Here is a 26,809-nt window from a genome sequence, read left to right as displayed (position 1 = left end):
CTGCAAGTGCTCAATAGTGATGTTTAAAAGTGTTTAATAGCAAACATTCAGTACAAATGTAGCAAACTGTAGAACTACACTGCTTCATTTATCAGATACTAGGTAGAAAGTACTTTTATTATCTCCCTGTTACAATGAGAAAACAGACTATAAGAACTTAATTTGATCAAAAGTCAAATTTACTCTCAAGTCCACTCTTAAGTGACAGAACTTTTCCTCTGGTCTTTTTTATTTCTGTGTCTGGGTTCTTGTCCGCCACAGATGAATACATGGATGGAGGAGGAATGCTTTAAAATATTTTTTAATGCACCCATGTTTATTGAAGCATTATTTACAGCAATCAAGAGTTGTGAAATTGTTTAAGTGACCCCATTAACAGATGATTGAATGAAGAATATGTGGTATATATTAGGAATACATTTTATTCAATGTCAAAGGAGTGACATTAAGACTTCCTTCATTTTAAAAGCAATTATACTTGATACTTTGTAAAATAAATGGTGGGTGACAGCTATATATGGTAAATCCGAGCTCATTTAAGTTTCCAACTTCTGAATCACCTTTATCTCTTTCATCTTCCCCTGCTTTTTCTGTCTCTTTTTCACCGCTTGAGGGGAAAGTGTTTGAATTCCTGCCTTGGAAAGTAGTCCAGACAAGAGTTGATTTTTCTGCCAAAGGAAAGCAACATTTTCTTTGGTTCCTGCTACTTACCAATTACTCTGTTGCAAATTTACAGATGTCGAGCTCCAATTGTGCGCTAGGAACTTTCTGGGGGTTGCAAGAGAGATACAGCTGCAAACTGAACAGTCCTCGTTGTAGGTTCTCACGGAGATTACCCTCTTAGTGGGCACTTTACATGGATGGGTTCAACTTACTCCTCTCAATCGCCCCATGAGGTAACGATGACAACAATAATAGATAACTCTTAACAATGCTTATCTGTGAGGGGGCACCGGGCTTCTTGCTTTCATTGTATTAACTCCATTATCAAAATAACCCTAAGAGGTAAGGGAGCGTGTTTTCCCCTTTCTACAGTGGAGGATACTGAGACAAAGAAGTTAAGTGAGACGCTCAAGGTTCGAAACTGGGCAGCAAAGCGCTTATTCCCAGACTGTTAACCACAGGGATATCTTGTTTCGTTTTTGTTTCTTCCTTAATGTCACAACTTTCAAGTGGCTAGCTACTATCTCCAATCAGGATCTCAGACTCCCGAGCCCGGGGGTTTGCGCCGCACCTCCGCGGCACCGTGGAATAAAAAGAAATGCCTTGGAATTTCGGCAACACTATCTTCCAAAGAATTCAAACTGATTTCCACGTTACTTCTCAGCTTTGCGAGGTGAATCCTCCGGTAACAGTGGATTCCCTGACCGGCAGAAAGCTAGGGCCAGGCCCCGGGTCATTTTACACTGGCCGTGGCACCCAGCAGATGGCGCTGTCTTAGTAGCCACCAGCTGGCTGCCGGGTCCCCGGGGCTCACCGCCTCCGCCGAAAGCTTCCCGGCTCTCCCTCCCTGCCTTCTCGCTCCCCCTCCCCACGGAGCCCGGCCCACGTGACCTCCAGGCGGCCAATGGGCGAGCAGAGAGGGCGAGCTGGTCCCTGTGGCCGCCATTAAAGCGAAGGGAAAACCCGTGAATTCGGATTAAAGGGGGAAAAACACCGCCCGCTGGGCCCACAAAATGGGGGAGATTACGGCGCCCGGGCGGTGAGGCCGCAGGAGAGCAGACGTTAGGCCGGCTCGGCCCAGGGACCCCACGAAGACACAGCCAGAGAATGGTGTGAACCCGCAGACGCTGCCACCACCTCCGCGGCTGAGGAGACTCTGAGCTTAAGGACATCGCCGCTTGCCGGGCCGGCGGCCCTCAGCTTCGCTCCCGGTTCTCGCCCTTCCCGCCCCTGGACGGGCGCCTCCTCGCCCGGGAGACTCCTTCCCGGGCTCGGGCGCCGCCGTCTCGGACTCTGATTTTTGAACTATTTATTGTGTAATTTATTCTTTTTCTTCCCCCCCTCGGGGGAAAGGGCACCCAGCGCTCTGTCCCCCCCCACCCCCCACCCCGCGCCCCGAGAGGGACGAGCGACCGCGGGCTCGGCCGCAGTCCGGCCCGCAGGGGCGAGCGCGGCGCGGCCCTCCCGCCTCCGGCCTTGGGGGGCTCCCGGGCCGCTGGGTGCCGGCCGGGCGGCGGGCGCCGTTCGCGGCGGCGGGGGGGTGGGGGAGGGCGGGCGGCCCGGCGGCCTCGTCTCCCACCGCCCCCCCAACCACCACCCCCCCGCCCTCCCCGGTGTCTGTGTTTCTCTCTCTGGTCGGAGGCGGCGGTAATGGCGGATGGTGGGTTGTGGCGCCGGCGGCGGCTGCTGTGAGGGACGATGAGTTCCTCCTTCGTGCCGAACGGGGCCAGTCTGGAAGATTGTCACTGTAACCTCTTCTGCCTGGTGAGTGCCGGGGTGGCGGGGCGGGGGCCGCGACGGGGCGCCCTTGGGCCGGGGGTCGGGGTGGAGGTTGTGTGTGTGTGTGTGTGTCTGTATGTGTCTGTGTGTGTGTGGGTGCGTGGAGGGGGGGGCGCCGGGTCGGATCCCCGTGCCCGAGTCCCCCCCGGCTAGGCCCAAACCGAGCCCGAGCCGGCGCCGCGGCCGCGCTCGCTCGCTCCCTTCCGCTCGCCTCGGCGCTGTCGGCCCGGGGGGCTGCCGGTGCTCCCGGTTTCTCAGGCGAGTCTCGGTCCCCGCGATCTTGCCTGCAACTTGGCGCCCCGGGGCCGCGCGGATCATCCCCTGGCCCTTCAGCCTCCGCCGAACTCCGGCTATTTTCTTCCCCTTGACCGTGGAGTCCTTCACACTTTTCCGGGCTCGCCCAGTCTCCCTCAGCCTTTGCGCCTCCTTAGGAGAATTTGGTGCCCCCCCCTCCCTTCTCCTTCTTTTCAGCGCCCCCGAAGAAACAGGACCCCCCACCCCGAATTTAGACACCGCAAACCTTGAGTTTTAGATTTAGATTTTTGGGGTCGGGGTGGTTCCAACCAAACGAACGCAGTTTCTTCCTCTGGTGACTTGAGATCGCTGGGTAAAAACAAGTACATGCCGTTGCATATGTTTCCTCTCGAAACTTGGGAAATAGTTTGCCATTTTGACAATTCTAGCCATCTTGCTTTTATTAGGACCTTGTGTGTCTGCGAGTGGAGGGGACCCAAACCTAGACTTGCACCGGCTGTTTCGCTAGTGTGCTGGCGTTTTTCGAACGTTTTGCGCAGGCTGCCCCCTCAGTTGAGTGAAACGAAAAAGCCTGGGAAGCTGGATGTGAGAATGACAATTGTGTGGGTTCCCTGGGAGCATCCAACAGTTACGACTTTCAAAAGTACCAACTGTTGCAAATACGTAGCCCAGAATTGGACAGGAGCTTCGCTTTTTCGGTGATTTAAAGTTTGGGTGGCTTTTTTTTTTCTTCTCGTTTTCCCCATGCTATGATTTGAGAGTATGTGATAGGTAAGTGAATTGAGTGGGCGGAGCACAACTAGTTGGCAAGAGTAAACTGCCAGTCATGTATCAGCAGTTTCATTTTTGGCACCTTATCCTTTTCACCTTTAAATTAGATTAGAGAAGCACAGAACTGTCAGATTTCTTTCACTTAATGCCCTTCCCCCCATAAGACGTTTTCTGGTACAATGTCCATTAATCAGCATCTCTTTAGATGTACTGCATACAGCAGGTTTTACATTTCTGTCTTAAATGACTTGGTCTATTTTTGGCACTTTTAAGGATCAGGTTCTTTGAAGAGAGACTAGCACAAATCTGAGTTCTTTGTCATAGCTATTTGACTTTTTTCTAAAAGAGGTATGTGAAGAATTAAGACATCATTCAGTTACCATTCAGCTTTTTTTTTTATTGGAATTATAACTTATAAGTATGGAATGACAAATCCTTAAAAGAATTCTTTTTGTTAATAGTTTGATACCCAGACACAAATGTAACCAGTTAGAATAGAACTTAGGACAGAACAGAAATTTTTACTAGGTATGCATATTAGTATGTTTATGTTTACTGTAAATGTTTTGTTTTTTTGGCACACCTGGCCGATTACTCCTGACTCTGCCCAGGCTTCACTCCTGATGTGGTACTGGGATTCAAATGATGTTGGTTGTGTGCAAGACCAGGATCTTACCTGCTTACTATCTTTCTGGCCCACAACACAATTTTATTTCTCCTTGGAATACATTTATTGCCTTGTTATTCATTGAAACAGATTAATTTTTAAATTGTTTTTGTTTTTTTCCTGAACATTTTGATTGTTGGATTATCAGAAATTAGGCTCTTGCAGTCTGCTTTCAACATATTAAGCAAATACTGGTATGAGTATTTTTAACTTTGGCGATTTAAATAATCATGTCTTTCCCCCTTCCCCCCTTCCACTCTAGGCTGACTTGACTGGAATTAAATGGAAAAGATATGTGTGGCAAGGCCCAACTTCTGCCCCTATTCTATTTCCGGTGACAGAGGAAGACCCCATTTTGAGCAGTTTTAGTCGCTGCCTTAAGGCAGATGTACTTGGTGTTTGGCGACGAGATCAAAGACCTGGAAGAAGAGAATTGTGGATATTTTGGTGGGGTGAAGACCCTAATTTTGCTGACCTTATTCACCATGACTTATCAGGTGAAAGCAATTTCTAATTTCTAATGATATAGCAATGTTGCATACTTTCCAAAATCATGTTACAAATTGGTTTTTTTGGGGGCGTGAAACACCATTAGTTATGAAGCAAGATAAAAATACAGCTCATGTTCACTATTGCTGTTCTCTTTTACTTCAAATATTCATATATAACAGACTTTTGAAATGTTGGATGTCTTTGTCAACTGCACAGCTTCCTCATTAACTACAGACAGGGTCCAAGAAAGGCATACTACATTAACCCAAGAAAAATTGAGTCTAATTGCGTAAAATTCATATCAAAGTCATTTTTTTGTGGGGTGATGGATGGCTACTTCTGGTAAGGTGACCGTGTACTGCCTAGTATGTAACAGACTGCGTACTCTGCTTCAGTCTGTTTAGTTCTGGCAAGTTATGTGTTTTTGAGGCCAAGTTTAACTCACTTTTATGTTAATTTTGCCAGTGCTTTCTTCTGCATGAGTATGCAGGCAATTATAGGAGTATCTAGAGATTCTGTATTGTGATTTTATCTGGTTTTTTTTTAAGGCACTTAATTTTATTATTTGTGATGGTTATTGTATTAACATGAAGACTTCAATTTTTGTGATAAGTGATTCTTTTAGATGTCTACCAAAGACTTTCATTGAATGAAAGAATGCTGACTTGTTGAACTTTCATAGGATATAGGTTCATAATCTAAAAGGTTAAATAATTGTAAAAAAGTCAGATTACCTTCGTTTTACATTCATGACTTTTAGGACCAAATACTACTTTACAAACAACCTCTTCATGTTATTACTAAAGTTTGTGTTTTTTTTTTATACACTATATGAAGAGTGGTTCACAGTCTTTGATTGTAGAGTTTAAATGAATAGTGTCTTGCTGCATGGTGCCAAAAAAAACTTTGTAAAATACTTGATGGTGATTCCTGACAGGTAAATTTGGAGTTTTTAGATAAAAAGAAATAAGTATTTTAATTTAAAATGTGGTGCTCTGAGGTTTCTATTTTTGTCCACCAACTATGTAAATTAAGAGTTAGGATCAGAAATAGTAGGCAGAATTAAAGTAAGCCAAAGATCCTAAAAAAGAGCTAGTTTGGATTGTGTTCAGAAGGCCATTGTGGTGGTTAAATTATGAGCAAATGGGAGAATGAAATAGAAGATAGATAGGAATCAGATTCTGATAATTCTTAAACATTATTATGAGATCTGTATTTTAATTGAGTGCCACATCTATGTGGCACTCAATAATGCATTATACGCATATGCAATATGATAACACTGCATTGGCACTCTTGCAGAAAACTAAGCGGTACAAAATATCAGCAGAATAAAAACTACAACTCTAAAGTTATTGGAGTATATAAAGTTAGACCCCCGGCATCCCATATTGTCCCCCAGCACCGCCAGGAGTAATTCCTGAGTGCAGAGCCAGGAGTAACCCCTGAGCATCGCTGGGTATGATCCAAAAAAGCAAAAAAAGAAAATTTGACATCTTCCTGTGAAAATCAGAGTTTGAGACAGTTAGTGAAATTTACTTTTTAAGACAGTGTTTTCAGTAATGAGAGACTTAGAAAGTTAGCTAGGCGATAGGATGGTTATAACAAAATTTTATGAATAAACTGCTGAATATTTCTTAGTCCCTAATTTACACGTGTATAGGTCAGTGTTGAAGCATCCTCATGAAAGATAAAAGAACTGAACACAAATTTGAGCTAGGAATGTTTTTTTTTTTTTTGATGTGATGTTATCTTGGTTCATAGCTTCAACAAGCACTTGCTAAGACCAGAATTTGTGCAGGAATGTATATATATTGCATATTTACATTTGTTTGTTTTGATAGTTGTTTTTTACTCTAGTGAACAAACCCTCTGGTTTTGTTTAATCTATTTTTTTAAGAGTGGTTGCAATTCTTATAATTAACAGTTTTTCGACTGGAAATTCTCGTCCTTAGTTCTAACTGTGTTATGTAAATATGTAAAATGTTTGTGTGTGTTATATGTGGACATAGGTGTAAAATGTTCATACATATTAGGATATGAAAGTTTTTGTGGCATCAGCAAGATACTCATGCTGAATGCTCAAGTATAAACTTCCATTCACTCTTAAGTGGGATTATTTCATCCTAAAGTGATTGTTTAAAATTAAATTATACCATAATTGTTGATAGCTATAATGCTTATTTGGAACTTTTTTTTAGTCTATTTAATAGCGTTGGCAGTTGACAGAGAGCCCAAGTGACAGCACAGTGGTAGGGCACTGCCTTGGACGAAGCTGACCCAGGTTCTTTCCTTTGTATCCCCTGTACCTTGAGAAACACGGGGAATGATCCTTGACGATAGAGCCAAGAGTAAGCATCATGGGTGTGACTTAAAAACCAAAAAAATTAAGCTGGCAGAGCATTCAAACAGATTTTCTTTCTCTATATTCAATTAACTACATATTGTGGAATGAAAGGTAGTTTTAATAGATATGTAGTGTTGCTTTTTTACCAAGTAGGACTGAATGAAGTTCTGATTATTTAAAGCCTACTGAAGTTTAATGTGAGCTGTTCTGATGTGTAGAAAGGACTGAAGTTAAGATTCCTTATAGCCTACTGAAGTTTAATGTGAGCTGTTCTGTATAAAAATGCTATACACATGTTTTTTTTTCTTCCAAGTTTCTAGAGTAGTTAGATGCTTTTTCCTGAAACTGGGTAACAATTTATTATTTTTCCTTTAGTTTAACTTACTTTTAAGCATAATTTAAAAGACGTTAGAATCCATATTTTAAAATGTTATTTTTGAATGTGTAGCACTGTAGCACTGTCCTCCCATTTTTCATCGATTTGCTCGAGTGGGCACCAGTAATGTCTCCATTGTGAGACTTGTTACTGTTTTTGGCGTATCGAATATGCCATGGGGAGCTTGCCAGGATCTGCCATGCAGGCAGGATACTCTCGGTAGCTTGCTGGGCTCTCTGAGAGGGATGGAGGAATTGAACCTGGGTCGGCTCTGTGCAAGGCAAATGCCCTACCCTCTGTGGTATTGCTCCAGCCCTGTTACTGATTTTTGAATGTGAATAAAAATAATTTTGGAAGATTAGACTCTAATTGTTTTAAGATTTTGGTGAATGCCATTGAATGGTAATTAAAATTTTTATCAAAGTGAAAGCAATGAAAGTGATAAACCAAAATACAATTTAGGGGTGATATGTAATCACTATTGTCCCAAAACCTATGCTGTACTATTTCAACTTGTGTAGTATTATTTATATGTTTTAACTTTTTGTGATCTGCCATTTACTTTACAATGTTGCTACTTAAATCAACTTTAAGAATAATAAGGTCTTTTCAGATGGAGTATATTTGTTTCTCTCTTTTCTTTGCTCCAGGGACACTGTCTCCCTCCCTTTTGGGGTAATTAGTGTCTCTCTCTCTCTTTCTCTCTCTCTCTCTCTCACCCTTTTTTAAATTTCTTCCCATCTGTGGCACTCTGTTCCTTCTTCTAAGCTCCCTTGAGAAGAGAGCAGCTGGACAGTAAGGGTGGCATCAGCTGCAGGAGGCAATCCTGAGTTCCAAGTGGAGGTGTAGCCCTCGGCAAAGGGGACCCAGAAGGACCCAGGTGGTAACAAAAGGCCTGGCTAATTTAGCTTGAGCTTGCTCTTCATAGGCAGCATCCTCTTTATTTGGTACCTATCACATCTTGTTACTGAAATGTTTGTGATTATGGTGAAAATATTGCCTTTCTTGGTGGGAGGAGAAAGGGCATTCCTTTCTGGAAAAATTCAGATTCTCAGTTTTTCTTCACTGGACCTTAGCCAAAAGGCCAAGAAGTGATCAAATTCTGTTTTTCTTATCAACTGAAGTATTCTGTAATAAAAGTTCAAAGTTGCCTTTATTAACCTAATCTCTTGTGTCATCCATAATGTATTCTTAAATAACCTTTTCATTTTTAAAAGTTCCACATTTACTTAAATTTTGCAGAGATATTATATTGTGTTTCTCTGTAACCCTCAATTAGTTGTTTTTGTTGCTATATTAGTATAGTACATTTTTCACAACTAATCAACTAATATTAATATGGTAATATTAAGTCCATACTTTATTTGGCTATCCTTTGTTTTTATGTAATTTCTTTTTATCTTGTGATCTGATCTAGGATTTTACATTTTTTTGTTGTTGGGTCAGGGGAAGGGTTGGCCATACCTGTCAGTACTCAGTGGTTTGTTTCTTCTAGATTTGCACTCAGGAATTACAGTGCTGGGGTATTCCAGGGATTGAACCCAAGCAGTCTAGCGCAAGGCAGATGTCCTACCCGCTTTACAATAGATCCCGTCCATAGAAGACTGCATTGATTTGTCACATCCCCTTAGGCTGTTTTGGTTGGACATTTTCTCAGACTTTTCTTGTTTTTCACTTGTTAATTGTTAATTGTGAAGGTTCCTTGATTCTAAATTTCTGCCTATTCCTTTTCTATTACTTAACATGTGTTTGGGTCACTTCTTTTCTGGTGTAGCTGTTGTGTAGAAATACTATATAAATTTATTGTATTACTAAATCAGTAAATATTTCAGCAAATAAAATTTGTTTTGATGATACTTTTTGTTTCCTTTTGGACTACACCTTGTGCTGAGATGCTTAGAACTTGCTCAGTGCTTAGAACTTGCTCCTGGCAGTGTCAGGGATATAATCTGAATTTCCCAGCATGCAAAGCATATATTCAGCCTCTTGTATTAGGGTCCTTGATTTGATGATACTTTAAATCTTCTATTACTAGTTCTAGCAGTAGTCAGTAGCACTGTAGCACTGTTCTCGTTGTTCATTGATTTGCTCAAGCGGGCCCAGTAACATCTCCATTTTGAGACTTGTTGTTACTGTTTGGCATATTGAATACGTCACGGGTAGCTTGCCAGGCTTTGCTGTGTGGGCTAGATACTCTCAGTAGCTTGCCGGGCTCTCCGGGAGGGGTGGAGGAATCGAACCCGGCTTCGCCAGGCCAGCCACATGCAAGGCAAACACCCTACCACTGTGCTATCACTCCAGCCCAGCAGTAGTCAGTATTGTTTAGTAATTTGCAAAGTCTTGATGATTTTGTTTTGGGGCCACAGCCAGCGATGCTCTGGGTTAACTCCTGACTATACTAAGGGATCATTCTTGGCAGAGCTCTGGGGACCACACAGGGTACCTGCAATCTAACCCGTCATACTATCTATCTGGCCCCCAAGATCTGATGATTTTTGTGCTAACTTATATTGGCCTACCTATAACATTCTATAAAAATACTTATTTATTGGCCTACATATAGCGTTCTATAAAAATTATAATCACGACAATCATGACCATCCTGTTATTCGTCGATTGCCTCGAGCAGGCCCCAGTAACATCTCCTTCATCCTAGCCCTGAGATTTTTTTTAAAAGTGCCATATTTAAGGCTCTTTCAGGTTTAGGAGAATGAGATCCATCATTGTTACTGGTATTTGGCATATTGGGTATGCCATGGGGAGTTTACCAGACTCTGCCAGGTGAGCAGGTTACATTCGGTAACCTGCCAGTTTGTCCAAAGTAGGAATGAGATCGTTCTATAAAAATACTTATTTAAAATGCTCTGAATCCCAAAATCAAACTAACTTTTCTTCTCTTTTTGATATATTTATTCACACCCTAATGTGCTTTGGGTCTGGTCCTGACTGTGGTCCGGCTACTCCTGTTTGTGCTTGGGGGACCCTGGAGTGCCAGGAGTAAAGTACAGTTCTCTGCACACATGCAAAGCACACACTCTTTGAATATCCAGCCCCAACTTAAAAAAAAACAACTTTTGCTCTAGACTTCTAGAAGAGAATTAATTTAATTTTTAATTTTTGGTTGCTGGAGATTGAACCAAAGATAACCTCTCTACTGTTGAGCTGCATCCCCAGCCTCCAGAATTGATAGTTAATATCAGTGTGTTAATAGATAAAAGATAAGGGAACCAAACTCCTTTGATTGCAACCTTTTCAGTTTTATTTTTTGCAGGGCTCTTCAGCTAGGGTTCTACTCCAGGTGATATTCAGCCAACAATATGATGTTATGTTTCAGTGCTTGGGGCCACCACTATTCAGACTAGTGGTGCTAGAAGCTACTAGGGTCACAGTTGGTGATGGTGGTGGCCATAGCCCTGGCAATGCTTGGGATAGCCATGTTGTACCAGTGATAGACCTTGGACCTTGCTATCCTGGCCCCTTATTTATCTTTTTTGTTTGTTTTGGGGCCACACCCACTTGTGCTGGTGGAGGGGGGTAGGGGATGATGACCCTGTGGTGTCAGGAATTGAACCTGGGGTTCCAGTATGCCTGGCATGCACTGCAGCCTTTGAGCTATATCATCAGCCTTCTTGTCTTTTTAATTTAAACTTTGTAGCACATCATTTAGTGGTTATGTGATGGAAGGATAAGATCGGTGCTGGGAAAATTTTAGCTTAATTCCTGTGGTTCAAAAGTTTCTTCTATGGCTAATATTGATTTTTGTTATTGGTTTTGTAAGTATAGTTTGCTTCAGAGCAAGATTGTTTCGTTATATCAAGATCTTGAAGGAGAAGAGATTTTGTGTATTTGTTCTGTGCTTTAATCTTGGAATATTTTTTTAAATCTGTCATCATTGGCTTTCCTGAAAACCTACTCCTTGTCCTAAGGTTTGCATCTTTTATTTTTTCTTTGTTGGGTCACACCTGGCGATGCACGGGGGAGGGGGGGGTTACTCCTGGCTCATGCACTCAGGAATTACTCCTGACGGTGCTCGGGGGACCATATGGGATGCTGGGAATCGAACCCAGGTTGGCCTTGCGCGAGGCAAACACCCTACCCACTGTGCTGTCACTTCAGTCCCCCAAGGTTTGCATCTTAAAAAAAGTCATAATTATCTGGAATGTGGTGAGGCACTTCGAGAAAGCTGATACCTTGAGACCTTAAAAAAAAAAAGGGCAAAAAACTATTTTATTTTTCCTGGTTCCTGTTGTCTTTACACAGGATTTTAACAACATTTCCATACTAAAACTTCATCATAGTACTGCCAAAACTAAGTGGACCAATAATTACTCTTGATTTAATTTTGGATGCTTTCATTGAAAAAATTTTAATAGTGGAATTTAGATTTTAGTGGCAGCTTTAACAGTATTGACATATATAATCAAATATAGGAGTCTGTTGTCAGCAAAAGAAAATAATTTTGGGGGAGATATTGGGGAACTACATTTGACTGTACTCAGGTATCACTCCTCATAATCCTTGGGGGACTATATATGGTGCCTCCATCAAACCAGGGTTATCAACTGTGAGCAGGGCAAATGCCTTAACCCTTGTGCTGTTTTTCTAGCCGTGAAGGATTTGTTCCACATGTAGTTGAAAGAGTTCATTTCAGTCTCTCTTCTGTAATTTAATTGTGGGACCCAATCTTTTATACAGGCTAATCTTCCAGGGACAACCCTGCCATATTTACTGTGTATTGCCCTTTTTAAGGAAGAAGCTACAGCTTTTAATCTTCAAATCGAAGATAATCATAAACATGTTAGATAGTTGGTGCTGTTTGTTTTTTGACTTTTGTGTCTAGTCAGGTATTGTTGAAGAGCTATTCCTAGTTTGGTGCCTGTTGGGGATAGCACTCAGCAATGCATAGGAACTACATAGAACAGAGGATTGAACCTGGGGCTCTTGCAAGCAATGCATGTGCTCCTGTTCTCTCTAGCTAATCATTTTTAGGTAGTTTTTAAATTAGTTTTTAAGGTTTTGCCATAGCTCTGTGATGTTGTCTACTTCAAGTTAAAAACATTAGATACTCAAATATTTTTCTTTGTTCTTTTGGGAAATACAGTGTTTTCTACCACAGGTATTGACTTGATTATTATTTGGTAGCGTATGTTGTATTTCAGTAGCTTTCTAGGATCATTTAGGAGACTATTTTCTCCCCCCCCCTCACTGATTTATCCTGGTTACCCGTCTCAATATCTGGTTTCCCCTCCCCCCTCCCCCTCCCCCCTCTCCCAACTTTCCTTTCTCTTTGCTATTCTTTATTGATGACTGGGGATTGTGGTGCTTGCCAGTATTTACACACAGCAGCACCAGGTATCCTTTTTTGTTGTGGTTGGTCTTAGGCCACACCCTGTGTGTGTTGGGGGGGGGGGTCCCTCCTGACTCTGCCTTCAGAAATTGCCTCTGGTGGGCCCCTGGGTACCATACAGAATACTGGAGATGGAACCTAGATGGATCTTTTGCAAGGCAAGTGCTCTACCAACTGTACTTTCTCTTCAGTCCCACAGAGATCCTTAATGATTCCACCATGGTAGTTGATACCAAGCCTAGAGGTTAGTTTTAAGGGAAAGTGTTGAATATAAGTACTAGGAATATCAAGTTAAAAAGTTTTCCCTAGGGGACTAGAGCACAGTGGGTGGGGCATTTGCCTTGCACGCTGCTGACCCCGGTTCCTAGCATCCCATATGTTCCCCTGAGCACTGCTAGGAGTAGTTCCTGAGTGCATGAGCCAGGAGTAACCCCTGTGTATTGCCAAGTGTGACCCAAAAAGAAAAAAAAAATTCCCCCCTGCTGATAGAGAATTATTTTGAAGACTTGTCACTTTGATTTTGGCTCAATAATTGTGTCTTGAAAAAAAGATGGTAGTCAGGTTTACATTATAACTAGGTGTTGTAACAAATAGAACAAGTAGTAACAGAAGTATTCAAGACATTGAATCAAAACTGTTTTCTCCCACTATACAAATATAGGAGGAGGAAATCATTAAGTACTTTTTCTGTTGAGCTACGGTTGATTAAGTTCAAAAAGATTTGCCATGTGTTCCTATCTCTCTTCCTTCCCTATTATGGTGGTATTGAGATTCAAGGGCTTATTTAATTAATATAAGTAGTGTTTATGTATTGGATGAGTTAATTGTACTGAATAAAACACATAGAAAAGTACTTTTATTATGGTTATTGTAACATTAGGATATTAGAAGCATGCCTCAGTAAGTTTCTTATTTCTAAATGATACACCTAGTGCACCTACCCCAACAATAAAATAGTCCTTCAACCTTTTCAGTGAGTGTTATTAGCACTTATTTTCACTATTTCCTTAGCAATGAAAAGTGAAATTATAATGCTTTTGTATAATGGTTGCTTAGTTACTTGCCATATAGGTAAAGATATACTTAGAATTTTGTTGGCTTGGGCTGGAGAGATAACACAGCGGTAGGGCGTTTGCCTTGCACGCAGCCAACATGGCCGACCCGAGTTCGATTCCTCCGCCCCTCTCGGAGAGCCCGGCAAGCTACCAAGAGTATCTCGCCCGCACGGCAGAGCCTGGCAAGCTCCCCGTGACGTATTCGATATGCCAGACACAGTAACAACAAAGTCTCCAATGGAGACGTTACTGGGCCCGCTCGAGCAAATCGACGATCAACGGGAGGGCCTTTACCTTTACCTTTACCTTTGTTGGCTTAAAAATATCCTGACAGGTGTGGTCTGTTCTTTGTTTTGTTTTATGCATAACTATCATTTATATTGAGAATTTTGGGCAGTTGAGAGTATAGTTAGATCACTTTAAAAAACTATTATAAAAGTGGGACTGGAATCATAGCACAGTGGATAGGGTGTTTGCCTTGCATTCCGCCAACCTGGGTTCGATTCTCAGCATCCCATATGGTCCCCTGAGCACTGCCAGGAGTAATTCCTGAGTACATGAGCCAGAAGTAACCCCTGTGCATCACTCATTGGGTGTGACCCAAAAAGCAAAAAAAAAAAAAAAACCTATTATAAAAGTTTTTTTATTAGTCTGTGAAATTACAAAGTTATTCATGATTGGATTTCAGGCATAAAAATGTTCACTAATCCTTTCACCATTATCTAACCCCTCCCCACCACAAGTCTGCCTTTATGAAGGGTGTGGGTTTTTTTTTTTTGATAAAATATTTTTTGTCCTGTACTTTACAATGCTGTTACTGAAAGGGTTACTATATAACACTTTACCTCCCTTTACACTTCCTCCTTTTCCTGACTATTTCTGTCCACCATAGTCTTGCCTCTTCCCTGTCTTATTCCCCTAGTGACTCCTCCCCCCAAGTGATATGTTTCCTACTGAATACCAGTTCTTAATTTCTTTGTTTTGATTGTCTTTGGGCATATTATTCCACTATTATGTTTCTTTATATCCGCATATGAAAGAGAACATTCTATGTCAGTCTCTCCCTCTGACTAGCTTCACTCAGCATGACATACTCTGTAGGTACCTCCAGGTAGCAGCAAATTATATAGTATTATCATCTCTTATAGTGGCGTAATATACATTCTGTATATGTATCATAGTTTTTTGATCTAGTCATCTCTTCTTGGACACTTGGGTTGTTTCCAGATTTGGGGTATTGTGAATAGTGCTGCAAGAATTATGTTGATTTTGGTCTCTTGTAGTATATTCCCAAAACTGATGTTGGTGGGTCAAATGGAAGTCCAATTTCTGGGCTTTTACCTTTTTTTTCTTTTTTTAATAATGTCCGTATTGTTGTCCAGAAACGATGGACCAGTTGACACTCCCATCTGCTGTGTATGAGAGTTATTTTCTCCCCTCATTTACGCCAACACTGGTAGTTCTTTTTTTTTTTTCCCCCATGTATGCCAGTCTCTGGTGTGAGATGATGTCTAATTGTTTTGATTTGTATCTCTTTGATGAATTGTGATGCAGAGCTTTTTCATTTGCCTTTTGGCCATTTGTATTTTTTTGAGGAAGTTTCTGTTCATCTCCACTTTTGATAGGGTTGGATTTTTTTCCTTGTAAAGTTCTACTAGTGCCTTATATAATCTTTTATACTAGCCCACTTATCAGATGAGTGGTTGGCAAATAATTTCGCCTCTTCGGTGGGCTGTCTTTTTAAATTCTGGTTGATGTTTCTTTCATGGTGCAGAAGCTTCTTAATGTATTATTTGTTTATCCTTGCTTCTTCTTGCTTGATTACTGATACTTCATCCTTGAAGATGCCTTTAGCGTCATTGTCATGGAGAGGTATGCCTATGTTTTCCTTTTTGTACCTTATGGACTCAGGTCTGATGTCATTCATTTGATTTGACTTTCATGCCTAATGTTAGAGAGGTCTGAGGTGTAGCTTACCATTTTTCCCATCACCACTTTTAAAGAGGCTTTTCTTGCTACAGTTTATACTTTATCTCCTTTATCGAAGATTAACTTTCATGTACTGAGAGTGTTTTAGGATATTCAACTCTGTTCCATTGATCTGAGGGGTCTGTCTGTATTCTAGTACCATATAGTCAGGTCACTCGAGGGTATTTGGTCCATCTGAATGTCTCTAAATAAAATTTAGAGTTATGAGGAAGTTATGAGGAAGAAATGCATGAGAATTGATCCCCTCCCCCCCCCCCCCCCCTTTTGGGGCAGATCCATCAATGCTAAGGGTTACTCCTGGCTCTACACTCAGGAATTAGTGCTGGCAGGGCTCAGGGTAGCCATATGGGTTGCCAGGGATTGAACCTACATCAGTCATATTCAAGGCAAATGCTTTACCCATTGTACTATTGCTAAAACCCCGAAAATTGATTTTCTTAAACTATTTAGTATTCTCATGTTATTTACAGATGTAGATTTTTAAAATCAATAAAATTTTCAAAATTTGATGTGGAAACTTATATAACTGTTTTCAACTGATTATTCTAAAACTTTATTTACTTTTAGTAAAAAAGCAAATTCATTCTCAGAATTTAAAATGTACTTTCCTGATATTTGAAGTTTATAATAACTTTACAACTTTCAGTTGTCTTGGGTTTTTGAGGTTTAAAACCTTTGAAGTATGGGGCTGGAGAGATAGCAAAGCGGGTAGTGTGTTTGCCTTGCACATGGCAGACCCGGGTTCGATTCCCAGCATCCCATATGGTCCCCTGAGCTACCGCCAGGAGTAATTCCTGAGTGCAGAGTCAGGAGTAACCCCTGTGCATTGCCAGGTGTTACCCAAAAAGCAAAAAAAAAACCTTTGAAGTAGTTGAGAGGCCAGAGCAAAGGTACAGCATAGTAGGGCATTTGCCTTGCACGTGTCCGACCCATGTTTGGTCCCTGGCATCTCATATGGTCCCCCAGCACTGTCAGGAGTAATTCCTGAGTGCAGACCCAGGAGTAACTCCAAAGCATCGCTGGGTGTGATCCGAAAAGCAACAAAATAAAATGAAAATAAGATCTTTGAAGTAGTTGAAAAATCTTAGGGTTTCAGAGAGAGTATAGGAGGTAAAACACTTGTTTTGCAGGAGACTGACACCAGTTTCATACTGGGTGTGTCCTAAAATTGAATAAAAAGATCTTGGTAAATATTACATGTGCAGGATGATTCTTATAACCATTGTGCTTTCTTGTGATGTAAAAGGCATGATAGAACCTCATTAAGCTGAAAGAAATTGAGAAAGATGGGTGTTTTTTTTGGTCCAGGAACTCAGATAGGATCTTGATCTTTTAACCTAATATTTAAGTTAGAAAGTCTAAAGTTTTATCTCTAAATAAAAGTAGGTAAGTGTCTCTACTATATAACAGTGTCAAAAACTTTTTCCCTTTACTATTACTTTTTTTTTTTTGCTTTTTGGGTCACACACGCAGTGCACAGGTGTTACTCCTCTGCACTCAGGAATTACTCCTGGCGATGCTCAGGGGACCATATGGGATGCTGGGAATTGAACCCAGGTTGGCCATGTGCAAGGCAAACACACTACCCACTGTACTATTGCTCCAGCCCCTATTATACATTTGTTAAAAAAATCATTACTGTTTTCATTTTCTAGCGCTCATTTCATTTTTTCTGAAGTTTACCTTTTAGGACTGGGCCCGCTCGAGTAAATCGATGAACAAAGGGAGTGACAGCGACAGTGATTTTTTAGGAAAAATGTTAATTTGAAAGATGACTGAATTTTAGGATACACATTGACAAACAACAAAATAAGCATTAGTGTTTCTAGTGACCCAAATTTCTAGTATAGTTAAAAGTCCATTGTCCTTTTTAGTAAATGTTTATTCTATTTGTTACATAAGTTATGCATTAATCATATTGTGCTCTTAATACAGATGTTTTTGTTCAAAAGAAACATTATTTTTCTGTGGATGCATTCCTTTTGGTATTGAATTGAGTTAAAGTTTTTTTTGGGGGGGGCTATATCTCAAGTTGTTCTCAATGCTAGGGGTTTGTCCAGTGGTTATCATCACCATTGACGACAATTCAAGGCAAGGTGCTGGAGCTAAGGAGTTTACCCAGTCAACTTTGGTGGTGCCTGCTGGACTGTACACAACAGTGCTGGTATCAGAGATTGCACTGGGGTAGTGTGCTTGCAAGGCAAGTGCCTTAATCCATGTTCTGTCTCTCCAGCCCCTTTATTTTTGCTTAAATTAAAAAATGACTCCTATTTATAAACATTAGAATTTTTTAATGAGTGTTTTTGTAAACAAGTTATGTAGGTTATAGGAAGATACTAGATTATATTTGGAATAGTCATTTAAAAATATTATGATAGGGCTCAAGTAGTAGAGCATATGCCTAGAATGTGCAAGGCTCTGAGTTTGATCCCTGGTTCCACATGTTTACTTTTGCCCCCAGGCACTGCTCAGCTAGCCCTGATGGACCCCTCTTCACTGCTAGGTGTTGCTTCTGTAAGAATAAAATCATTAAAATGCTAACTTTTAAAATCTTTTGGTAGCAAGTCCCTATTTGTAGCAAGATTAATTGGAGATTTTGTTATAAACATGAAATGGATAAAGTTTTGTTTATTTAAAAGGCTTCTAGACTTAAGTTAAATAACAGTTTTATTTTTAATATGTTGGAATGATGAATAGATTTGCTGGTGGATTGAGGCTCTACTTGGGAAAGGTCTCTGTAACTTTATATCAAAAGTAGCATTTAAAATTTAAGTTTAAGTTTAAAAATTTTAAATTGCTCTCCCAAGTAGAAGATTCTGTATCAAATAGTAATCTTGGGAATCATTTAGTTAAAATGAGACCAGTGGTGACTGATAGTGCTCTGCCTGTTAGTGTTTTTTGGGTTTTATTTTTGGCATAAAGTTTCTCTTTTTTAATTCATCAGTTATTTTTATAGTTCAGTTGTGGATTAAATGCTGATAGACATGAAATGGTTTTAGTTTAATTATTAAAACTAGGTTTTTTGGCAGGCAGGATAACTGAAGGAATGAAAATAAAATAATGAGCTGGCCTAGAAATTGGTGTCTAATGCATGTTTAATGTCTTCTAGGTTGTACAAATACTCTTTTTATTGATACAGAAATAAAATCATTGTGTTTGCAATATACCATTGTCGTTTTATAGATGGAAAATAATTTTCAAGTAACTCAATAGAATACATGACGTAGCCATTTATTCCTTATCAAGTAACTTTGAAACCTGACATTTAAATGTTTGGATTTGTAGTATATTCAAGGGGTTGTAGCTCAGTACTATGAGGTAAACTGTATTGTTTATGACTTTAAGAGTTTAGCCTGTGGTGGTTTTCACTTTGTTCTGAGTAGATATAGTGCCACTACTTTTTGTTTCTTTTATTCTTTTGTAGAAGAGGAAGATGGAGTATGGGAGAATGGACTTTCCTATGAATGCCGTACTCTGCTTTTCAAAGCAGTTCACAATCTGTTGGAACGGTGTTTAATGAATCGGAATTTTGTACGGATTGGCAAGTGGTTTGTAAAGCCTTATGAAAAAGATGAAAAACCTATAAATAAAAGGTAAGCTGTCTTGTTCATACCTGATACTGCTTTCAGTTTGTTAATTTTTATGGCTTTAAAATGTGGAATAAAACAAGATAATATCTTTCGGCCATATTCAGGTACTGTAAGTGTTCAGTTGTTTTCTTGCAGTGCATAAGCTGTCTGCATAAGTGACTTAAGTTTTGATTGGAAATGATTGAGAAATGTTGGATGAAAGAAAAGCCTTCGGGGGGTTAGAGCGATAGCACAGTGGGTAAGGCGTTTGCCTTGCACGCAGCCAACCCAGGTTCGAATCCCAGTATCCCATATGTTCCCCTGAGCACCGCCAGGAGTAATTCTGAGTGCAGAGCCAGGAGTAACCCCTGAGCATCACTGGGCGTGACCCAAAAAGCAAAAAAAAAAAAGAAAAGAAAAAGAAAAGTCTTGGGCATGGAAGGGTGTGTGTGTGTGTGTGTGTGTATTTATATTTATGATTTTATTTATTCATTTTTTTACCTTTTGGGGTCACACCTGGCGATGCACAGGGGTTACTTCCTGACCCTGCACTCAGGAATTACTCCTGGTGGTGCTTGGGGAACCACATGGAATGCTGGGAATTGAACCTGGTTCTGCTGCGTGCAAGGCAAATGCCCTACCCATTGTGCTGTCACTCCAGCCCCTGGAAGTATATTTTTTTAAAGTACTAGTGGAAATGTCATATTCACTTTATTGAAGATAATAGTCTATAGTTATATTTTTGTTTGAGTTTAACCCTACTTTCTCATCCCCAAACATCTCACTTTAATTACAGTAATTTAACTTTGTTTTCATTGTAAGACTCTCTTTATTAGAAGAGTATAATCTTCTTAAACTTGAGTTAGCAAGTTTATGACACTAATTTGTAGAGTAATTGCAGATAGAGGCACAGAAAACTTTTAAGAAATCTTCTTTTCCTTGGCAGGAGTCATAGTACAGTGGATAGGGCATTTGCCTTGCATGTGGCTGATCCAAGTTCAATTCTTGGCATCCTGTATGGCTCCCCCAAGCACTGCCAGGAGTAATTTCTGAGTGCGGAGCCAGGAGTAACCCCTGAGCATTGCTGGGTGTGACCCAAAAAGCAAAAAAAAAAAAAAAAAGGAAAAAAGAAATCTTTTCCTATATAAGCTTTTTTAGGTTACTGCAGTTTCTTGTGATTTAAACAATAAAAGTCACAATCTATTAGAGGATTAAATTATAGAAAGTTATTGAATTAGTGAGGCTTTGAGAGAGGAAATGATAGTAAGATGATATGTGGCAGAAGAGAAATTAAATGTTACTATTTTTCCCCTAAAAGATGTGGTGCTGAAAGTAGATAAAGGACCAAAAATGATAACCTCTCAGTGTCTATACTGCAAACCAATGCCCAAAAGTAGAGAGTATGGGGAATATTATCTGCCATGGAGGAAGGGGGAGGCTGGAAAAGGGGCGATATACCGGGATATTGGTGGTAGAGTATGTGCACTTGTAGAGGGATGGGTGTGTGGTCATTGTGTGATTGTAACCCAAACATGAAAACTTGTAACTATCTCACAGTGATTCAATAAAAAGCAAAATAGATGTGGGGACATAAAGTTGCGTTTGATTGTGATTGTAATAATTGTTGAGATAGGCTGTCTCTCACGTCATATGTGCACCTGGAGTTTTTTTTCAAACTTTCCCCTTTAGTTTTAGTAGAAGAGATGTATAGATAAGCCTGGAGAAAAAATGGTTCTTTCATGCCTTTCCTCTTTGAAAACTAAAATAATTATATATTATTATTAAAATAATTTTATAAGAGAGATTGTATAGTGGTGGGGGTGCTTGCCTTGAATATGGCTTTTCTGGATTCGATCCCAGCACCCCATATGATTGTCGAAGCTCACTAGGTATGCTCCCTGAGTGCAGTGCCAGAAGTAAGCCCTGAGTATCTTGCTTGGGTGTGGCTCAAAAACAAAAGCAAAGAGAAATGAGAGAAAAATCAGAGAGAGAAAGTATACCCATCAAATATTGTAATATAGTAGCAGACAATATGCCAACTTAGGTATACTTTTTTTTTTTTTTTGAGCCACACCTGGCTATGCTCAGGAGTTACTCCTGGCTCCCCACTCAGGAATCACTCCTGGTGATGCTCGGGGGACCATATGGGATGCCAGGGATTGAAACCAGGTTGGCTGCATGCCAGGTAAATGACCTACCCGCTGTACTATCACTCTGCCCAACATAGGTATACTTTTCTTTATCTTGAGAATATGGTTTTAAGATTTGGTATTAAAAAAAATCGAGGCTTTTTTTGGGGGGGATCACACTCAGCAACCCTCAGGGGTTACTCCTGGCTCTGCACTCAGGAATTACTACTGGCGGTGCTTGGGGGACCATATGGGATGCTTGGAATCGAACCCCGGGTTGGATGCGTGCAAGGCAAATGCCCTACCTGCTGTGTTATTGCTCCAGCCCCAATCTAGGCTTTCTTGATTTGCTTTTTTATACCTGTGTTTTCTCTTGAACACATTTTCTCATTTATTTTCTATCTTTATCTCTTTCCCCCCCTCCCACATGTCTCTAAACTTTTTTCAATTAAAACTGTTTTGCTTTACAAAAAAAAGAAAATCTAAGGGCCAGAGGCAGGATAGGGGTTAAGAAATTTCTAGTTTCACAGGGCTCTTGTGGCTCCACATTTTCAGGCATTTGGATTCAGTCACTCACCATGTTGTTTAATAATTTCCATTAGGAAAACTCCCAGGCCTCCTGAGCACTGAGGCCCTCTTGCTGCCCACAAATCTAGCATTTACTTATATTGGAGAAGTACTCATATTTAAATTTTCACTTAATCTCTCCATTATTATTATTATTATTATTATTATTATTTTGGCTTTTTGGGTCATACCTGGTGATGCACAGGGGTTACTCCTGGCTCTGCACTCAGGAATTACCCCTGGTGGTGCTCAGGGGACCATATGGGATGCTGGGAATCGAACCCGGGTTGGCCGCGTGCAAGGCAAATGCCCTACCCACTGTGCTATTGCTCCAGCCCCTTAATCTCTCCTTTAAAAGGTCTTCAACTCTATTAATATTTTGAATCTTGTTTTCAACCCATTTAGAGTTGGGAAAAAATTTTTTTTTATTCAAGTATTCTACTAGGAACCAGAGCAATAGTATTGCAGTTAGGGCATTTGCTTGCATGTGGGCAACCTGGGGTCAATCTCTGACACCCCTTAAGGTCTCCCCTCAGCTGGCCAGAAATGATCCCTGAGCACAGAGCCACGAGTAAGCCCTGAGAACTGGCAGGCGTGACACAACCAAGTGTCTTGGTTTCTTTCCCTCAACCTTTATGTACTAAGTCACTCTTTCTCTTTACTTGCTAGCTCCCCCAATTTATGTGGCTAGTCTCTTCAACCTCCTCTTTTCTTTACCACTTAACTAGAGGGTGCTTTACCAATAAGTGAATGTATGTAACCATGCAAGACACTGGAAATACCTTTATTTCTTTTTATGAAAGAAACTCAGTTGGCTACCAGTTGAAAATACAGCCTTTCATAAAGGAGATTTTCACAACTCCAACAAATTCTACTTGATATTTAACCATATAATTGAGCACAAGTGTTTCACCATAGGCTACCCTTTCAAAAGTAAGAGCTAAATTCAAATTACAGTTAGTTGATGAAGTGTTACCAGAAATACTTTTCTGAGTGACTCTAAGCATAGTTGTGGTATAAAACTGACCCCATACATGGCGGTTATCGGGGCTAACTTCTTATTCTGTGTTCAGGTGTCACTCCAGGTAGGCTCAGGAGACAGTATGCATGCTGGGGGTGAGTGCAAGCCAGGCCAGTGCTGTGCATCCAGTATTATCACTCTGGCCCTCAAATCTTTTTTTCAGAGTAACTTTCCTGTCATTTCCCTACCTTTAGAAAAAAAGGCAAGTAGATTTCTGAACTTAAATTTCATATGTAAGGTTAACAGAATTTTTTTTTTCTTTTTGGGTCACATCCAGTGGTGCTCAGGGGTTGACTCTGCACTCAGAAATTATACCTGGCAGTGCTCTGGGGACCATATGGAATATGGGATGCTGGGGATTGAACCTGGGTAGGTCGAATGTAAAGCAAATGTCCTTCCCATTGTACTATCATTCCAGCCCCAGTTGTGGACTATTTCTCCAATGAATTCAGCAGTAGGATGATACTTGGAGGATAATCATAGATTATCTTTATTTTTTAATTAGTTTATTTTTTGCTTTTTGGGTCACACCTGGCAATGCTTAGGTTACTCCTGGCTCATGCACTCAGGATTAGACCCTGGCGGTGCTCAGGGAACCATATGGGATGCTGGGCATTGAACTCAGGTTGGCTGCGTGCAAGGCATACCTGCCATGCTTTTGCTCCTTTTCCACAAGTGGCTTATTTTAAAGCATTTTTTATTATTATACAATATTATATTGGGAACATATGCTAGGAGGTAATCTTTTTCTTTAATTATAGGCAACTAGAATTGAGACCCTGCTGGTAAATAGGGTAGTACAAATACAGAGTGGGTGCTGAGAGATTATCAAATGTTTTACACGTTGGAAAACTGAGATTTTTAAAAGAACCTTTGGAGACATTTTTACATCAAAAAGCTAAATTTTCTTTGCTGATGTAAAAATTAAAATGGCAAGTAAGTGCTTATTGAATGTATGGCAAGGCTATGGATTTTGACTTTATGTGTCATAATCATAGTATGTATGGCAAGGCTACAGGTTTTGATTTTACATGTCATAATCATAGTATATCCTAGATTGTATTTATTTTCTAATTAATATATAAGAGAATTTAAATAATCTTTAATATTGTTGGTCTTTTTAGGTAAAATTTTAATGACCATATTTTCTTTTTGTATCACGACAAATCTATTTTTGTTATTTTTATTTAGTATTTTATATATGTCATGGAAGTTAAACTGTTAAGAGTACACTGGTTATTGAAATGTAATATGAAAATAAAATAAGTATGGAGGGGAATATTTTGTTTTTTTGTTCATAAATGGCTATGCTCAGGAATTGAACCTGGGTAAGTCAATGCAAGGCAAGTAGCTCAACGGCTCTTCTATCTCTCCGGCCCACTTTATCTTTTAAACATCATGAGACTGGTTTTGTTGTTGCATATACTTTTAAATTACATACTTAGAGTTCACATTTTTAAATCTGCTGTTCATTTACTAAGTATATAGAGTCATTTGTATAATATATATACTTGATTCCTTAAACTAATCAAATTAGACTTTCTCTACATAGTAATATATTAGTCTTACTTGGATTATTTTCTTAATAATGTTTTCTCTGACATGTATTTTTAATTATTCCTCTTTAAATAAAAAATAATTTTGCCCCCTGTTTGCTAAGAGATTCTTGTCTTCTAAAGTTTCCTGAAAAGTGCCAGGGATATTGTTCAGTGGGCTGAGCTCATGCTGGCATGTAGGAGGCCCTGTACTACATGGTCTTGGACCACCAAAAGTAACCCCAAGCACTAAACCAGGTGTAGCCTCTGAAGTCTACTGTGGATGGCCCCCAAGTTATATATGTATATGTATATAAAGTTCCCCAAAATCTGTAAAACACTTATAATAGGATCTGGAGAAATAGTGTAAGGATAGAGGGTTCAATTCCTGTCACTTCTTGGTCTGAACATTGCAGGGTGTGAATCTGGAGATCCCTGAACATGGCAGGGCCCTTGAGCAGCACCTCATCATTGAGACTTTCCCCTGGTGGGGGGCTGTGGTGGAAGGATTTAAAATGACACCCTCCCCAAAAAAAAAAAAAGACCCAACTGGTTGTTGTAGCTAGTTAAATATAAATTTCTTAACTTTTAAAAGGATTTTGTCCTTTAAATTTTGTTTCATTTTTTTATTAGCAGAAAGAATGCTTTGAAAATGAATCTCTTTCATATGTCACTGCATATAATGCGTATGACAAAGACACCACTAAGAAATTTAAACGTGATCAATCTGCCAAGATAAAAATATTATTTAGGGGAAAAGTAGTTCTTAGTAATAGAACATATGAGTTACATGTGTAAGACCTGGGTTCAATTCCCAGCACAGCTCTCCCTTCAAAAAAAAAATCAGAAAAATGTTAATGTCTTTATGGTAACTCAGCTGTAACAAAATTGTTTCAGAAAAGAGGACATTTGAAAGAAAAGTATATTGCTGTATATGTATTCTAACTTTGTATGTATAGTGAGCAAAATTGTGTTTCATTCAATTTTTTTATAGTTATTCACAATTTATTACATTCACTATTCCAACACCAAACTCACTACCATTACATCTTCCCACCACTATTATTTTGAATTTTCTCACTACCACCCAAACCTGCCCCAAAAGCAGGTTCTAAATAATTTCTTTTGTATTGCTTGTTATGAATAATCTGCTAAAAATAATCCAATAAAGTTTTCTTAGAGGAAAGTATGTGAAGATTGTTGTATCTCACCCTGGTGACATTAAACCCTTGTATAAGAGATTACTAACATGTTGTTACAGGTTGAACCTTGAATGCTTTTATATATATACACATACACACACACACACACACACACATATATATATATATATATCACTATTGTCCCGTTGTTCTTCAATTTGCTCGAGCGGGCACTAGTAACGTCTCCATTTGTTCCAGCCCTGAGATTTTAGCAAACTCTCCTTACTCATCCTTCCCAACAATGCTGTATTAGAGGCTCTTTCAGGGTCATGGGAATGAGACCCATTATCGTTACTGTTTTTGGCATATTGAATACATCATGGGTAGCTTGGCAGGCTCTGACGTGCGGGCAGGATACTCTTGCCGTGCTCTCTGAGAGGGACAGAACCTTTTGGTTTGTTGCCTACTGTCTAAACCTCATCAAATATGATGTAGTAATTATGGAAAATAGGGAGTGTTTTATGATGTGTTGTGTGGCCGTTTTTGCTGTCCAGGAATATGTTCACTCATAAGTGAAGCTTGGCCCCAGTGTGTGGAGAGCAGCCTGGAGCATGGCAGCAGTTGGGTTGTGGAGGTCGGCTGCCAGGATTGGGTCCCTTGGTGCAGGGAGGGCTAAATCAGTTCCCTTCTACTTTATATCCCATCAAATGTGGTGGTGTGCTACTCTTGTTACATCAGTGGCGTGGAGTATGAGATATCGCTTCATGAATTCTAAAATTTTTAAATAGCGTGATACAGCTGGAGTTAAATTTTTAACTGGATGGTGACTTTGAGGTCCAGAGGTATTTGTTCAGCTTATTATTCTCTTAGATTTATTTGTGAGTTTCTGGATCATGGCCATAATGAGCTTTTATGGTGCCAGAGATGGTCCATGGGTGTGACTGCCAGGATCCTGGAAGAACAGGAAAATAGGGAGAAGTCACCTATTCCTACTTAATGAGAGCCTGGAGATATTGGTCACAAGACCCATATACCTGAATTTTTTAGCAGATTTGTTCTCATGGATGAGGCTCATCCCAAGCCAGTGGAGATAGGCTATGACCAT

At 40.1% G+C, this 26,809-nt stretch overlaps 1 protein-coding gene across 2 annotated transcripts in view; it reads left to right on the top strand.

Moving 5' to 3' along the window:
* The first annotated feature begins 1,608 nt into the window (after positions 1–1,608).
* Positions 1,609–26,809, top strand: part of MED13 (mediator complex subunit 13) — a 114,179-nt gene continuing 88,978 nt past the window's right edge. For both annotated transcript variants that reach the window (XR_008794216.1, XM_056126442.1), the window contains exons 1-3: positions 1,609–2,427; positions 4,398–4,632; positions 19,166–19,334. Coding sequence is in view for 1 of the 2 variants with exons in the window: in XM_056126442.1 (XP_055982417.1) it covers positions 2,362–2,427; positions 4,398–4,632; positions 19,166–19,334 (470 nt within the window). In the remaining variant the exon portion in view is untranslated. The remainder of the gene's footprint in view (positions 2,428–4,397; positions 4,633–19,165; positions 19,335–26,809) is intronic.

This window comes from Sorex fumeus, unplaced genomic scaffold (genome assembly GCF_029834395.1).
Source record: "Sorex fumeus unplaced genomic scaffold, SorFum_2.1 ptg000063l, whole genome shotgun sequence".
NCBI lineage: Eukaryota > Metazoa > Chordata > Mammalia > Eulipotyphla > Soricidae > Sorex > Sorex fumeus.
The sequence above is the reverse complement of the archived record's forward strand: the minus strand, read 5'-3'. Positions and strand labels throughout refer to the sequence as shown.